At 34.5% G+C, this 17,563-nt stretch overlaps 1 protein-coding gene across 1 annotated transcript in view; it reads left to right on the plus strand.

The window, feature by feature from the left end:
- The first annotated feature begins 718 nt into the window (after positions 1-718).
- LOC114940614 (uncharacterized) overlaps positions 719-17,563 on the plus strand; it is a 139,644-nt gene continuing 122,799 nt past the window's right edge. The window contains exon 1 of the mRNA XM_029315338.2: positions 719-1,464. Within this exon, the coding sequence (XP_029171171.1) occupies positions 1,410-1,464 (55 nt within the window). The 5' untranslated portion in view covers positions 719-1,409. The remainder of the gene's footprint in view (positions 1,465-17,563) is intronic.

The raw sequence follows: 17,563 nt of genomic DNA on the forward strand, positions 1-17,563 counted from the left end.
CGCTAGGTGGCGGTGTAGGAAATCGGCCGCTTTCCGCACAGAAAACACGTACACAAAGTGCCACTTTGCCTGCACGTGTAATACAAAAGTATTCTTATGTATGATTTATAAATTGGAAAACAAGATAAATGAGCAAAATAACAATCAGTTCAATAAAAATGAATAATACGATTATGAGAAACGCGGCGTGTGTCTAATTGTATTTCAATTAATAAGAATAGACTCAACTAAGCTAACAATTCTCGAAAGTTGACAAATCTGATCATTGTATGCGTACAGGAAACAGTCACGGAATCCGCGTGGGATATGCGAGAGCGTGGCACGCGCGTGCCGACAATGGATCCTAATGCCGGGCGAATGACGACGCGTAACAAACCGTATTCAACAAAAACTTTCGGCCGGTCGACAAATTGAATCCGAAGGGCTCGGAACAGCCGCCCTTCCGCGGGAAAGAGGTGCAGAGTAAGATCGTGCGTGTTCGCGGGAACGTCCGGAAGGAGGGACGAGGTAAGAGAGATCGCAGCACTGGGGGAGAGCGAGATGACACGGGGCACGAGAAACGGCGAAGGGTAGAGGCAAAGGAGTGACGCGCGAGACTGCGCTGAAGCGAATGGAGGAGAAGGAGGGAGACCGCGAGAGATATCGCGGCGTGGGTGGTGGGGGGATGAAGATAGAAGGGCGGTCGACGCAGGCGCGACTCACGACAGAACGGCTTCGCGCGGCGACGCTCAGTCTCGTCCGTCGCAATCCAGTGCAGATATACGTGCAATTACCCTGTCAACAGTGCTTAAAATCTCCGTGCTCGTGCCCGCGTACGCTGGCACGCAGTGATCGATAACACTCGCGAACAGACCGCCGTCGATCGCGACACATTTTCCGCGATTGCCGGAAGAAGAGATAAAAAAAAAAAGAAAAGAAAAATAACGGAAAAAGCGACAGCGGGAAAGTTTCGGAACGCGCGGTGATCAATCTGGTGCACGGGATGATTTGAATTCGATCGGTCTCGTTGTCGCGAAAGAGGGTTGAAGTCGAAGGGAACTGCGGAGCGGCGCGAAGTTTGACAGTGTAAAGTTTGACAGTTTGGACAGTGAATCCGAATGCGCGCCATTTCCGACGACGCGCAGGAAAGTGATACGAAGTGAGGCTGAGAAGACCGCGTTTTGATGTTGTTCGATTCTACGTACGACGATCGCGTTCGTTTGAAGTAGACAGAAAACGAGAGAGAGAGAAGGAGTGACACAGCGAGATAGATGTGGTGCCGTGTAATTCCGCGTACGTTCTTTCACGCGTTTCGTTAACTTGATGCGTTGCGTCGCGAGTGAGTGCATCAGTGAACTGTGAACCCAAAGTCCGGTGGTGATCTCATTCAGGAAAATTGACACTCCGAGGACTCCTTACACGCGATCAAGATGAAGACTCGCCACCTGTGGCTAGAAGCGGCTGTCGTCTTCTTTGCAATAACAAGTAAGTGGTCACTTGATGAGATTCCTTTGGACGTCGAAAAATAACTTCCTTCGCCTTCCTTTCCGCGAAATGAATCTCGGGTATAAGTGTATCTTTGTACGATATATGTGCGATATATACAGCAGTGCGCAATATAAAGTTTACGTTGATATTTCGATTAAATGTGAGAGCGGGAAGATATTATAATTACAATTCTTAGGACAAAGTAATTATTTCGAGAATTTCAGATTACGCTATCAATCAATAAATCTTCAACAAAAATTTTATCTGATACTGCGTATATTTTACACGTACATATGTGTTGTAGCGCCTATTTTGTGCTCCAGAACGAAATGATGAACATTAATTCTTTCTTTTTTCTTTTTAATTGACACGACTGTAATATTGATTATATTGTAACTGCGAAATATCGTTATTTTCTAACACATGATGGAAATTTTATTTATATTGATTTGTTGATTATTGACAATAAATGGATCAATAAATGGATTTTATTAGTCACTACAGATAGGACGTATAGCAGATAAAAAATGATATACGCGTATATTAGAATATCTCTAGATAAATTTTTCTATATTCATTAATAAAATTAACGATCATCTTTAAAAAATATATATAAATCTCATTTGTTTAAAAGAAATCGATAATATCGTAAAAATATTTTCTTCCTATGAAATACAATAATTCCCATTGTCTCTCATAATGAGAACAAATATTTTTAATTACAATATATAGAACATATTTCATATCTTCTAATTAACACGACTGTTATTGATGTTTTCGATACATTTTGTTATTTCATAACACACGACAAGAATTTTATTCATTTTGATGTTGACTGACATCAAATAGATTTTATATTAATCAGCCCAGAGATAGAGAGCACACAGTGAATATAAAATGATATATATTAGAATGTCTTCAGATTAGAATTCTCTAAATTTATTAATAAAATTGTCGACCGTTTAAAAAAAAAATATTATCATGAGACGTACTTGTGAAAAAAATTTATCTGAAAATTCGTTAAAAAAAATATCGTTAATATCGTAAAAATACCTTCGTCGTGAATAATAGCTTCCATTGTCTCTCACAATGTGAGTGCGAGAGCATAATAAATATTTTCCATCTCCTTTTTCGGACGGCAACTCGCCAAGACGCCGCTACGCTTCTTCGCGCTTCCAGGCTAGGGGACTTGGCTGGTGAGAGGAAAAACGGGGTGATGACTGTGTAAAATGCGGAAAAGTCTTTTCTCGTAAAGTAGCTCTCCCGCTGGTTACATCGTCCCGTTTCAGCGCCCATCGCGCTGCAAGACGCCGCGGACAAAAGGGAGATAACATTCGTGGATAGCCCGCGCAGAATGCGCGTTTCTCGCCGCTTTTACGACGGCTTTCGTATAGTTAACGCGAATGGTAGCGGGACCAGTAGTGAACAAGTTACGATATACAGACTCTACATTACAGACCTTTACCTATGTCACGCGAGCTTCATCGTTAAATAATAGAGTTAGTAAAGTGGCATTAAATTTGTAGGATCTTTTTATGCTTAAATAAATTGTACTTTAATTCTGACAGCATCAATTGCGCGAAGTAATCGAGTTGTGTTCAAATATAGCTACAGCTGTTTTTCTTCAAACATATTTTCATGTTTTTCTCTTCGGAAAAAGCAAGTCAATTATGTCAAAACTTACGAAATAATTAATCTTTTTATGTTAAAACACATTTTTTTTTTTTTTATTTTTTTTCGAGGAGCAAAATATAAATTTATTACGGTTGCGATGTATTTTTGTACATACTTTTACATAACAATCGTTGCACGTAATTGGCATGAAATAACGATGACACAAATTGGTTGCATAAAAAAGTGTTCAGATTGCGATTGCTTTTTAAAGTTTTCTATTGATGCGGAACGTATGATTCTAGACGCATATCTTTTTTTTTTTTTTTATAGCGAAAGATATTAATGTTGTTTCACTTTTTGTTCCTGTAATATTGTGTTTGCATTTTTCGTGTAATAATTTTTTTTCTAATTTCACTGCATTATATTTTATCGTATGCCTTTCATTTATGCTCAGAAAATTATCGTTACCTAAATGACGAATACGTGCGCTGATAATTCAGACATTTTCAGATAGTTTTGGCCGCGTTAAAGAAGGGTACAAGTTCTTGTGTCGCAGAGAGGGTATTTAATCGATGGCTCAATTTCGAGCGTTTAATTAAGGGTCTGCATCGCGCTTAATTCGACGTCTCTATCGTTGCGCCGCGGACGATTTCTAGACGCTATCGGTGGCAGCTCGTTTCCCTTTGCGTGGAAATTCAAATGCGGAGAAGGATGGTCTCTGCGCCCTCCACGGCGATCCCTTTTCCCGCGTCACTCGTAGTAGCTTGATTACAGTCGCGAAACTCCATTGTCACTCCCGCGCAAACTCATTTGATTTCTCTTGACTCTTTTTCGACGATTGCTGTGTTTGCCAGGAGGAAAACGAGAACTCAGAAGGGTGAAAGCAGGAAACAGAAGGCTGAATGTTTAAAAGGAGTAAAGAATCGATGAATCTGCTGTCTTTAGAGTAAAAGTCTGGTTTTTAAATAAACATACAGAGAGAAAGTTTCACAGTTTTATTTCTTTTTTGCTAGAGATGTTAATTAGAAAAACAATAAATTTCTTCCCATGCGTGACTTTTGGTTCAGTTAATATAATGATAAAAATAAAAGATTTCATTTTTTTTAAGTAATACATGTGTTTACTTTTTATATTTTTGCTATTATTAGCTATCATGGCCTAATTTAACATTGTAAAGTAACCTAATTTAAAATTATAGGTTTGCAAGGGGTAAAAAGTGTACAAAATAAAGTATATTATTTTCTATTATTGATGAATTTGAGAAATGCATAGAATCTGCATTCTATATCGGAAAAGAGTTTTTTTTATAAATATTTGATGAATATTGCACATATTTTAATTATTTTTATAATATTAATATTAAAATATATATTGTGTAAACGAGGACTATATACATACATTTTTTATCACCGAAAAAAATATAATTTTCTAAACGAAGGAGAATTTTTATGTATATATATATATATATATATCAAAAATAGAAAAAATTCTGATAATATTTAACAAAAACGATATAATATATTATTTACAAAACATTTAATTCCCGTAAAAAATAATAAAATAATAAAATAATAAAATAATAAAATAAAATTTTTATGTATATTTACATAAAATGATTAATCATATTGTTGGCATTTATTTGTTGGGCTCGACTTATTTAGTTATCCGTCGTCCGTCTTGTTATTGCGGGCATGTATTATTATAAGGCATTGTCTCGGTATTTACATTCTTTTGTATTGTATGTCTTCCGTACATGTTCATCCGTTCGTCGCCTGAGATTTTTGTCGAATTCGTGTCCTCGCGTGATTGGCGCGATTTGAAGCGTCGGTTATTTTGACGGCGGTATATAAGACGACCGCCGGTCGAGAGACACGCTCTCATTATTGATTCTTCTCCGAGTAATAAACAGTTCTCAACGCATCAAGAGTATTTTATTTAAATATATCACTCCCCCAACAATATTAATTTTATTTTTGTATAGCCGTTTAATATAAAGGCTCTGCTTTAAGGTCTATTTATACATATCCGTGACATATCAGTGTTGTATCCGGTCAGTTTCGATTTTTTGTCAGTATCAATGAAAAACATATTGTACAAAGGGACGATATTTTTTTTTTACTGATACTGACGAAAATCATAGAATTGAACCGATACGATAGTGATAAGTCACAGATATGTATAAATAGACCTTTATACTACTCGTTTCACATGAAATTTTTTGTATTTTATTTCATTATATTTGTGACGCATATATTATACATTATATTATACGAACACCATGCCATATTTACAATATGCATGTTAGATAAAATAATTCGTTTAAATTTATAACGGGGAAGTAATAATAATTCTCGGCTTGCGCAATTAGTGAGTTAAAAAACTCACTACCAGCAGGGTGAAAACTGAGGAGAATCCGTAAACTATAGAGTCGCGCGCTCAACAAAGGATCGCCAACATTTAATGTGAGAGAATTACGCTTGCACTCGTTTTACGCGAATTTATTTACACGCCTAGCTGTCGCGAACGCATTAACCGCCCGAATCGAGAATTACGTGTATGGAGTTTAATTACAATTTTGATGAGGGCGGTGTTAAGCCAGGAATATCAGGACCAAGTGCTTCGCGTAGACGCGCACATACCATATACGCAGCATGCTGATCTGCCGAGACACGGTTGCGGCATTAGACGGTTCTCCAGTTGACGCTCTTGTGAGACAGGTGGCTTAATTAATTACAGGCTAGAGGAACGAACTCTGACGCGTTTTTATTCCGCTATCGAAACTATTAACTCTGAGCGCCACAATATTAGGGCAATTTAGTGTGTATTTCGGTTCTTGTCTTCCAGAAACTTCACAGAGTTACTTAAGTTTGCTCGCGCATCCAGTTTGTTGCGCCTCACGGTAACTGCCTTTAGTACCGATGTTGTTTAAGCCAGTCAACGCGTCTATTGGAAGCGAAACCGCTGTCATGAGTAGTTATAATTGAGAGACTGCGTTATCGAAATGAGCTGCGAGCGACCAAGAATATTATTCGCGGAGATGATTCAAAGTTTGACGCTGGAAAAGGCAAATTAGACGCGCAAACTTTCACCGCAATTGCAAATATCGCAAAGAATCGCGGGAAAATGTAATTTCTTTTTTAAATTAAATGGTAAAAGGATTCGTATAAAAATATTTCTATAGTAGAACACAGGAAATAATGATTAAAAAACTATTTCTCTTGTACGATTGTATGAAAACCAAAGAGTTTGATAAATATCAAGATTTTTAAATTTTTATTCACTCGCACAAAATACTTATTATTACTTGAATTCTAATAATCCAAATGACATTTTATCTTGCTGCGTGCGCATCACGATGCTACTATATATGTTGGGTAATATTAATTTTAATTATTGATTTTCACGATAGCAATGTCATGTATCCGATGAGTATTCGCATTAACTTGGCTTATCGTGTGCCGATTACATTCTTTAAATTATTTAGATTAATCTTTCCTCTCTACAATAATAATTAAAAAAGTTACTTCAATATATAACTGCTTGTTTCATATTTTGAAAACGATCTTAAACAAAACAAAAACTACAATAAAATATTTTCTAAATATATCGTTACACTACAGTATTATCTTATATTTTCACATTATATTCCGGCATTTATGGTATAAGTTTGCAAATATTAAGATATAAATATTAATAGCAGTATATTCATAATACCATCTTATGGAATAATTACATTATGCGTTTTTTGCTGCTCTTGTCGCGTTCCATGATAATATTGTTCTTGCTCGATGGCATTAATCTTAATCATTGTAACTATAATACTTGGAGATTACCCACGTTAATTTAATTTGTGATACGACAAATTTTATTTTAATACAGTACTGTGAAAAAATAATATCACAATCAAAGTGTTGTTATACTTTCTCGTAAAATTTTTTCCGATTAATTTAATGGTTAAGAAAGAAATATGAAACAAGTATAATATATATAAATAGTACATGTAATATTGTGCGAAATGAAATAGTTAAAAAAAATATCTGAAGTACATTCCCCTTTTCTATTAACATCATGCTCGCAATCATATAAAATCCTTATTATCACACGTATACAAAGTCTAATACAAATGGCGTGCCGTCGTGCTGCGTGTCGCATGATGATAACATCGTTGCTGTCAGACTCGCTAATATTAATCTTAATCATTGGCTTCTGTGGCAGTAACTGCCGTGTCCGGTGATTATCCACATTAGCTTGGTTTGTCATGTACCATTTGTATTTGGCGAACTTGCTGTACTTGCCTAAATTAGCGTATTACGTGATCTCATATAAATTTCTCTTTGGAGAGAGAGAGAGTATAGATATGTTTAAAACATTGATTAAAATTTACGTTAACCGTAAATACGCGTGAACTGCAGTGTGTAATATCAAAGCCCTTTTGTTCATCGCACATTTATCGTATTTTTAAAAGCTCAATCAAGCAGATTGCAATATATTTTACTTTTTTCAACATTTTTTCTATCCTATTTGCTCGTGTTTATTGGACGTGTTTTTATGCATATATCTGACAGAATAATATATGTATATACGATATAAAAAATGTTTATAAAAGATACAAAGTTTTATTGCTTATATATGTATAAAAAATATACCGGATTGAGGTAAATTAAGCAGAGAATTAAATGATAATAATTATGATAAAAATAAAAAAAGCATAAATGTCTGCGCTTATGTTAACGGAGATTTCATTTTTATATGTATAATGTTTTTATTTTGTGAAAAAGCATTATAGAAAGTTGTTAGATGGAAATATATGTATAATATTAGGATTACTCTTTATTTAATTAGTTACATTAGCTGTTTGAATTTTTTCAAGTTTTATACCTCTGCATTTCTACATTTTTTGAAAAATCATATTGAATAGATTATTGAAAAATCTATTTCACATTGTAAAATTTTAAAAACATCGTAATTCTTAATTCCATACGTTGTTACGTATAAAAATATACTGCATTCAAAACACAATATAAACGAAAGAGAAAAAACAAGAAACACGACCGATGCTTTTCGCGAGTGTATTATAAGCTGCACATTTTTCCATCAACCCAAAAGTTTCGGAATGCTATTAATTTTTTTTATCCTGGTACCATAATGAACTTTATAATCCTCTGTGCTTGAATAAGGGTGCATATAAACTTTGTTTTAAATACCTCGTTTGCAAAAAGAATCCCAAGGTTTTGTTTCATTATCAAAACTCGGATCGGCTTACCGGTTAAGTATATTGCGGTGTGGCATTTTATTTTTAGGGAGACAATTTTTTTTACAATAAAACGATGTACAATAAATCCATCTTTCATACCGTCTCTCGTACGTGTGGTTATTTATCATTTATTTATACATAATAGAAAATGGGAATATTTTCCATTATTTAGAAAGTCACGTACTAAACAATTTAACAGCATTCTGTAAATTAAAATAAAATTATAATCAAAATTTAATTAAAATAATTTTACATAAAATGTATTCCCTTTATTTGAAAACCAAAGTTAATATATCTCTTCTTCTTTACAATAAGTTCACAGTTGAAATAAATCAAAATAAACGAGGGGAAAGTAGCTTTATTTTTATCATTAATTCATGGTTGATTATTTTTATGAGAACATTGTTACACAATTTCCTTTTTTTATTCAAGACACTAGAAAGCTCGTACAAGGTTGAACCAATATAAGTCGAGCATTTTAATTGGAAACATTTGCTAATATAATTTAACCGGAAGTCGCTGTTTTTTCGAAAACCGATCTCGTTCCGAGCCTTTCCGGAAGGTACATGCATAGTCCGGCGCTTCCGGGAGACTTTCACGATATCCGTACAATGTCAATCTTTGATCGTAAAAGTATAAGTTATCTCGTTAAACTCTGGAGAATATTCTCCAATAACTAGAAAACTCCTCTTTGAAACTCGTAGAGCCGAGGATTGCCTTCCGCCTGAGATTAAGGGCGGTGGCTTTTTGTAAACGGGACGACGAGCGTTCGTTCCACCTGGCGATCCGACCAGTTGAAAGGAATGTCCTCGCATGCACGCACTCATGCACACGCACCCGCACACATACACGTGCCGGAAAATAAAAGGGGTACGGAAAGAGGTGTCACTGTCTTTAGAGTGGACGATGCGACCGGAACTTGGGAGGGCTGTAATTTCATCTCGCATTAGCCGAGAAAAGATCCCGCGGGAATACGGTGAATGCGTCTTATGGTTCACGGTCTCTTGTACGCGACTCTACCAAGACGAGTAAAAACGGGTGCGCTTTAAATGAACCTTGCACCTTTCTCTCTTCTCTCTCTCTCTAGCTCATTCATATTTTCATTGCGGCGTAGTCTCGCCCGCGGCTTTGTATAACCGTGATGATGACAGTGACAATGATGCGGCTATTCTCAAAAAGATGAGCAAAATGCAAGCCAGACATGTTGGTTTAAGGAGAGCTCTATATGTAACAATTTAATTACGGTTACGCGAATTGTATGTGTGTAATAATATGCATTTATCCTCTGTCCTATAAATATCCTACTCTTGACATCTGCGTACACTTGGTAAATTATCATAAATGCAAGATGATTTTGAAATGACTTTAACATGTGCAGTTAAATTTATTCGAGAAATAATAGTAACGGTATTATTATGTTTTTAGCATTAAAAGAGCATTTCAAAATTAAAAATTATTTATATAATTTAAAACTAATTTATTTGAACTAAAAGTATTTAAGTATCTAACTATCTAAAAGAACATGAATCAAAAGAATTACCTATCAAACTAATTAAACTAATTATCTAACTTAAAAAAATTATCCGGAAATTTTTATGAACATTTTTAATCATATTTGAGTATATATTGTCATCTTTTGAAATTAGTAATTTTATATGTATATACGAGGTTCTTTGAGTCTTAGATTCGTCTCTGTTCCTTCAAATTCACTACATTGCAAATTGGTTCTATCGTTACAAGACGAATATACAGACAATGCAACGTGCACATGGAAACAGAGGGTTTGTCAATTTTCGTCTTTATTCCTGAGGGAGAGGCCTCGAAGTAGAAAAAGAGGTAGCGGGAAAAGAAGTAAAAAGGAGGTCGGCGGAAAAGAAACACGGAACTGTAGCGCAATGAGTCTTTGGAGACTCGTGCCAGGTAAACGTCTTGGATCTGTCGAAGCTTCGAAGCGAAAAGAGACACTCGGCGGGAAGAATCGAGGTTTTATATAGATACACGATTTATTTCTCTAACGGCAGGTTGACAAGAATTCTCGTTATCGTGAACAAACTATTTTTCTAAAAATCGAAAATTGTAGGACGATTAATTGGATGTAATATTAATTTTTAATAATTTTCAATATCGTAAAAGCGCGTGCTAATTAATTTTCTCTTATATTTGTCGATGTGAAAATATTAATGCAACATAACGGTGAGATTAAAATTGAAGCACGATCTGCCCTAAATACGTTCGAGTACATATTTCTCTCTAAATGTATCAAAATGCTATGTCACTGCCAATCGATAGCTTCATATGTCATATTATGTTATTTTCTATTGCATTTTAATACTATTGTATATTCATACAATTTTCCAAATGATGATCGAACTTGATAAAATTGATGACGTTGATACTCCAAACGTATAAGAAACACTTAATGATTACGCGAGCTACAGGGAACAATAAGTATCATATAACACTTGTGATTACATTATGACTTTAATACCAAGATGAGTAAAGATTAACAGAACTTACGAACTCGAATCGCATTCGCAGACGCGATGGTGTTGGCTAGTAACCGAAGTTATCGTTGCTAACCCCACCAAGTACAGGAGCCTCATTTACAATTCAGTAAGCTTTGTAATATTCGTATACGGCATAATGGATTCAGTTCGAAGTAGTCGCGCTATCGTTACCGAGAGCGTGTCATGCACACGCCTACTAAACTAACACACAGACGGCTACTTATAATTTATATTGGCGTGAAGTAAATGGCGAAATGAGAAAGAGAGAGAGAGAGAGAGAGAGAGAAGACAGGAGAAGGGACGCCATAAACGGCTAATGCGTATATAATAAATAAACTATTCTCTATGTAATAAATTTCTCGGTATTTATGCGCTTCCGTTTCATTTGTAATTAAGATATTTTTCATAACGATACATAAGTTGAAGACAAATATTATCATAATCGGTCGCGACCATTTCCAACTTTTCACGCGCATGAGTAAAAAGTTTTTCTTGCCTAAGACAACTTTCCAAACTTTTAAACGATTTCGCGGTTCTTCTCGTTCCACGTTAAATTACCCATGATTTCAGAGATGTTTGCGCGCATAAATTTCCTTGGTTGCATTGACTTGGCAAACCGTGCGCGTACACATAGTTTAGAATGGTAACGCTTTTCACATTATGGATCCCGAGAGAGTAACAGAGTAGTGATAAGAATAACACACAGCCTTTCCATAAATGCAATAAAAATTCGAGAAACTAGTTTCTATTATTATTTCTATAAAGAGTAAGATATCTGTTATAAGGAATGTAAAAGATATTTGGTGCAAATATTTTAAGTGGATAATACGCCGAAAGTTTCTACTTAAGGGTTGAAAACTTTCAACCATCTTAAAGGGCCGCTTAATCAATTTTCTGTCTGGAAAAGAGAGATCGCATCGTATATAATATTCAGAGAGAAAGACAGTAAAAAAGAGAGAAAGAAGGATAGACATATTTTATATATTATTACATAGTTTGATAGAATACTTAACTGCACATTTGTATTTAAATGTCTGTTGAAAGATATAATATATGCAAAATAGAAAAGTAATTTTCTAATATTCTTTTTTTTCATTCATTATATATACCATATATATATATACTCAATTATATACACATACACAAGTTTCTATCATTGAGAAACTACTTCTATAAATAAGATAATACGCTAAATGCTATATATACGTAAAGTTTTCATGGAAAAATGTGTTCTTGGTCAATTTTTTAATTTGCTTTGTTTTGCGCATTTCAAGCTGAGAACACGGGATTTTTTTATATAGCTATTAAATTAATAATTATAAAATACTTGATAAGTGATTTTGATGTCCATATTTAAGATTAATAAAGATAAAATATGAAACTTTAATTATATATTTTCAATTTAAAAATATACGTACATATGTAAAAACTCATTACACACATTAAACATATATAAATATACGTAAATGCCGTTTGTGAAAATTTCGACACGGCTAATATCATTATTCCTTCATGGCGCTGCAATTTTCACAAACAGCAGTATATTTCCTTTAAAATTTTTACTTTTATTCTGAAAAATTTAATATGATGAATATTTGAACGGAACATTTAACTACCAAGATATTTACGTTGTAATCGAAAAAGTTGAGGAGAATTGTAGCCATAATGTAGTCTCTCGCGTTCTTAAGAAAAATGTTCACGCCGTACTGGTATTCGAGGTTTCTGCGAGCGATGTCTGACGAAACTCGCGGCGCGCAAGTGGAACCGAGAGGATTGTAAAGAGACAAGCGCGAAACCGGGGGAAAAAGAAAGAATCCCGCGTGTGTAATTTTAGCGACGTGCGTAAACGTAAAGAGATGGCATACGCCGAGGGTGAAGATGGTTTAATAATATACACGAGACCGTCCAACTGGCGCGAATGCGATAATAAACGGTGCGACGTATACGAGTGCTCGCGCTGATACGACGCGTCTTTGCGAGAGGGATTTATGCGATTATTGCCGTTGCAGCAGAAAAATAAGAGAAAGAATGCGATCTCGTCGGGTCCTCATAACCGAGAACGAAAATGAGTCACAGTTCCTCTTTAAATCTTCGGATAAAAATATACAATCGTAATTCAAATAATAAATTAAGTAATAATGTCTCGTAAACGAATTCATTATACATTTGATATCAAATATTTATGTAATTTTTGAGGAAAATTTTACAACGTTAATATATCTCTCGAATATCGGTCCCCGACATACTTAACAGACACGAAAATGAGTCACACAGTTCCTCTTTAAATCTTCGGATAAAAATATACAATCGTAATTCAAATAATAAATTAAGTAATAATGTTGTCTCGTAAACGAATTCATTATTCGAGGCGATAACATGTGTATACATATTGGATATCAAATATTTATGTAATTCTTGAGGAAAATTTTACAACATTGATATATCTCTCGAATATCGGTCCCCGATATACTTAACAGACACGAAAATTAGTCACACAGTTCCTCTTTAAATCTTTAGATACAAATATACAATCGTAATTCGAATAATAAAGTAATAATGTTGTCTCGCAAACGAATTAATTATTCGTTACTCGAGACAATAACATGTGTCTATACATTTGATATAAAATATTAATATAACTCTCTTAAAAATTTTACGTTAATATATCGAATATCGGGGATAAAATTCTCGTTTGCTGTTTGTCGTCCCCGAGAATTCGGCCTTCTTTGGCTATATGTACGAGGCCGCGGGAATTTACCGCGCGTGATATCGTTACTGCTCATCAATCTTTTCCGAGGACTTGCGGAACATACGTTCCTATCTGTCCGAAGCAGCGTGCGACGTTCGACCGAATATTGCGACGATATAAACGCGTGTAGGTACTCGGAATACTCGGTCGTGCGTTACGTCTCTCGCATATGTATGTACATATATGTTCAGCAAAAATATTCCGCGACACTTCAGCTCCGGTACTTTATTGCTTCGCTGCGGTCCGTCCTAAGAATACAGTAAACGAACGCTGCGCAGCGCGAAATTATTCGAAACCCAGGGTGCGGCAAGAGAGTAACACATGGTGTTGCTTTTGCAAAATAACGCGTATCTCGACCGGTTTTTTTTATCCCCGCGAAAATTCACGTCCGAGCGTTGCAACACGCGATACTTCCGGAGATACGTTAATACATTATTTTTATACGTGAAAAGAATGAAGGATACAAGAGAGGAGAAAGCGGAGGAAAAAATACCAGGGACATAAAGAAACGGAATGTTGACCAAATATTTTATTGCGCGCACTCATTTTGTATAAAGATTGTACAATTATTGTATTAAATAATCTGTGACTGTAGCGCAGCCGTTCCTTTTGTGCTGCGCGAATATTCTCAGTTTGCCTCTGGTATATACTTTTTTGGGGAAAATACTGGTCGCGGTGAGAGCGCGAGCGCGCATGTGTGTGCGGTTTTCTCGTTAGAAAACGAGTCGACGCTGTTGGGCATCGTTGAATTTCAAGGCAAGGCAATGCCGAAGGGATTCTGGCGCGAAGTATGCGGGAGGGCGAGCGCAGATTTCTTTTTTGCTGCGGAATAACTGCGAGAGAAATGTCGTGGTTGCTGCGGCAAAGCACGCAACCTCGACCCTAACGTTATCAAAATTCCAACTGTCTCGCGCCTTCCTCCTCTCTATCCCTCTTTCTCTCACACATTGTGCCCCTTCTCCAGGACCCGCTGATGCTGTGCCACGAAACGCCCTAGTGAGCGGGAAGCATTTCCCACGGTACTCCACCGCATGGAGGTGAGCAGAAAGGCCAGGTAAAGGGAGACTGGAGGGAAGGAAAGGGGAGACTTCGTGCATAATTCGGCAAGAAATCCCATGAGATGGAGGAAACCGTTCGAGTAGCGCGAGATTTTCTTACCGTGTACGCGCCTTAATTAATCCCCTTTCAATTAGACGCCACGCCCTTCTTCATGCTGTGACAAAGTCCCAAAGGCGCGGAAGCTAATGCCTGCATCTGCAGTTAACACCTTCTCGAGAACGTGTAGATTCGAGCAGTATGTCTGATTACCGCTTCTCCTTTGCGGTGAATTCTAGTTGTTCTGACTAAAATTGCCGTAGTTTCAAGCGTAGTATTATATCATAAAACGTTATTTAATTGCGTAGTTAAATAATTTTAAAAAATATTTTTTCTTACAATTATTAATTTTGACAAACGCTGTTTCGTTGATTTATATTATAATCTCTTTTAATGATCTATCATAATTTTTATATATACATATACGTATATATTTGATACAATTGCAAATTATATCATAAAACGTTATTTAATTGCGTAGTTAAATAATTTAAAAAAATATTTTTTCTTACAATTTAATTTTGACAAACGCTGTTTCGTTGATTTATATTATAATCTCTTTTAATGATCTATCATAATTTTTATATATACATATACATATATGTATATATTTGATACAATTGCAAATTATATCATAAAACGTTATTTAATTGCGTAGTTAAATGATTTAAAAAAATATTTTTTCTTACAATTTAATTTTGACAAACGCTGTTTCGTTGATTTATATTATAATCTCTTTTAATGATCTATCATAATTTTTATATATACATATACATATATGTATATATTTGATACAATTGCAAATATGAAACAATAGTATAATCGTATTAGTAATAGTTAATATTACCTAATAATAGTACGAAACACAGTTTCGTATGTTGAATGCATTATATAATTGTTAGCGATAAATATAATACTTACAGAATGAATGTACTCATTTCGCATTATTACGATGTTACGTTATTATGATGATATCAGGAATACTTTTAATCTCGATGTACTATATAGGACAGAAGAGGGTTCGCATTATATGTATACGTATGTATATATATAAAGTTTGTGCTTATCACCACACTTGAAATTTGGTTGTTGTGCAGCGCGTAGAACAATATTTTAAAACTATCTCTGATTTTAATCATAAATATACACACACGTTTTCTTTTAAAATTTAAATATGTAGGGATATTCCTACATTGTCATTAATATTTTTACTTGCGGATTTTTTGAAATCTGTGTACCAATTAAAAATCAAACAGGAAATGTTACCTTCTGTACTGTTAGCATTTAAAAATAAATTTATTTTAAATAAAGAGATGAAAGAATCAATATATTAATGAATGCAAGCAATAAAACTTTAAATTTTTAATGTTTAAATATTTTAATAATATTTCAATTTTAAATTAATTTTTATTAGAGATTTATGTTAATTTATATTTATATTTAAAATTGAAAACTTACAAAAAAATATGTTTACTAATTTTGCTTGTGGCAATCTATTTTACATTGAAAAAAAGTAATTTATAGCATTGGAGAAAATGTGGATAATTTCGAAATTGTCTCTCTTTCTCTCTTTCTCTTTTTCTAGCGTAAAAATATTTTCGATATAAGTATAGCGTATAAGGTGCGTTGAAAACTTACTATGTCATGCTTTAATTATTCTTGGAGTTAACTGTGGTTGAGCGAAAACTTTATGGAAGGCAATTATTAGTCTTCTCAATTTTCAACATTAAATTTCTTAGCAATTAGGTATTTAATGAAATTTGTATTAAACTTAGACACACACTTAAAATTAACTTAAGAACAAGGCTTTATTATATATTAATATGTTCTAATTTAACAAAACCTTTGAATCATTTATTCTTTATAATTATCGGCGTTTGTACGTACAATCGTCATCCTTTTTAGTTTTGGTTGAAAGGTACTTCAATGTATATGGAATTTCTATATACTTGTCTGTGTAATGAATTTGTACTCTTTACATGACGATACTTTACATTTTACATATCTCGACACTCATCAATTAGTGTGTGTAAACGCACAAATATTTATTCATATATTATGGTATAACAATCGTAAATTAATATTTGCTCGCGAATTTGTTGCTACGAAGCAACGGCGTGATAATTTTGACAGATTTTAATAAAATTGAAGTGTTCGAATTTTTAAAATTATTTTTCGAGCGGATCGGTCGTGCATAAAACTGACGAAAAATTGTCGAAAGGTTATTGAACGAAAATGTTAGCTTTTTAGAAAAATAGTTGAATGAAAATGTTCATCTATCTCTGAGAAATGTTTTGATACTTGTCACATTCGACAAATTTTCCCGCAAAGTATATCGTAGAAAAATGCTCAAATTTATACGTCGAGTTCTTATGAGAAAATTATTCGCTCTTGTCATTAATCATTACGACTTATATTCTTTACAAAAACAATAATAAATGATAGACGCTCGTCATACAGTTGTAAATGTATTAGAGGCGTCGATAGATTAATGATAGTTATCACCATTTTATGAAATTTTGTTAATAAGTTTCGGATCGCATTCGTGTGTTACGAATTCCTTCGCCGATATTCGATAGCGAGAAGAATAGTGGAAACAGCTAGTCCCTCGGGGTATCTGCAATATAGAGAAATGGAATCCAAGCGAATATTCACCGAAGCAGAAATAACTACACATGACTTGACAATTACTGGAATAAACCATGATATTTGCAAGCATTACTACCACATACATATGAAACTTTTCTGTATCGACAAAAATCGCGTGTAAAGTGTTAACTCGCTGCAAATATCATTGCGCGGCGTAATTTTCTTGATTGCTCCAGGTTCATTTTTATTTTTATGGAAATTAAACACGCAATTATATTAATTACTCAA

This window comes from Nylanderia fulva, unplaced genomic scaffold, assembly GCF_048542155.1.
Source record: "Nylanderia fulva isolate GAGA-0341 unplaced genomic scaffold, ASM4854215v1 Scaffold6, whole genome shotgun sequence".
Taxonomy (NCBI): domain Eukaryota; kingdom Metazoa; phylum Arthropoda; class Insecta; order Hymenoptera; family Formicidae; genus Nylanderia; species Nylanderia fulva.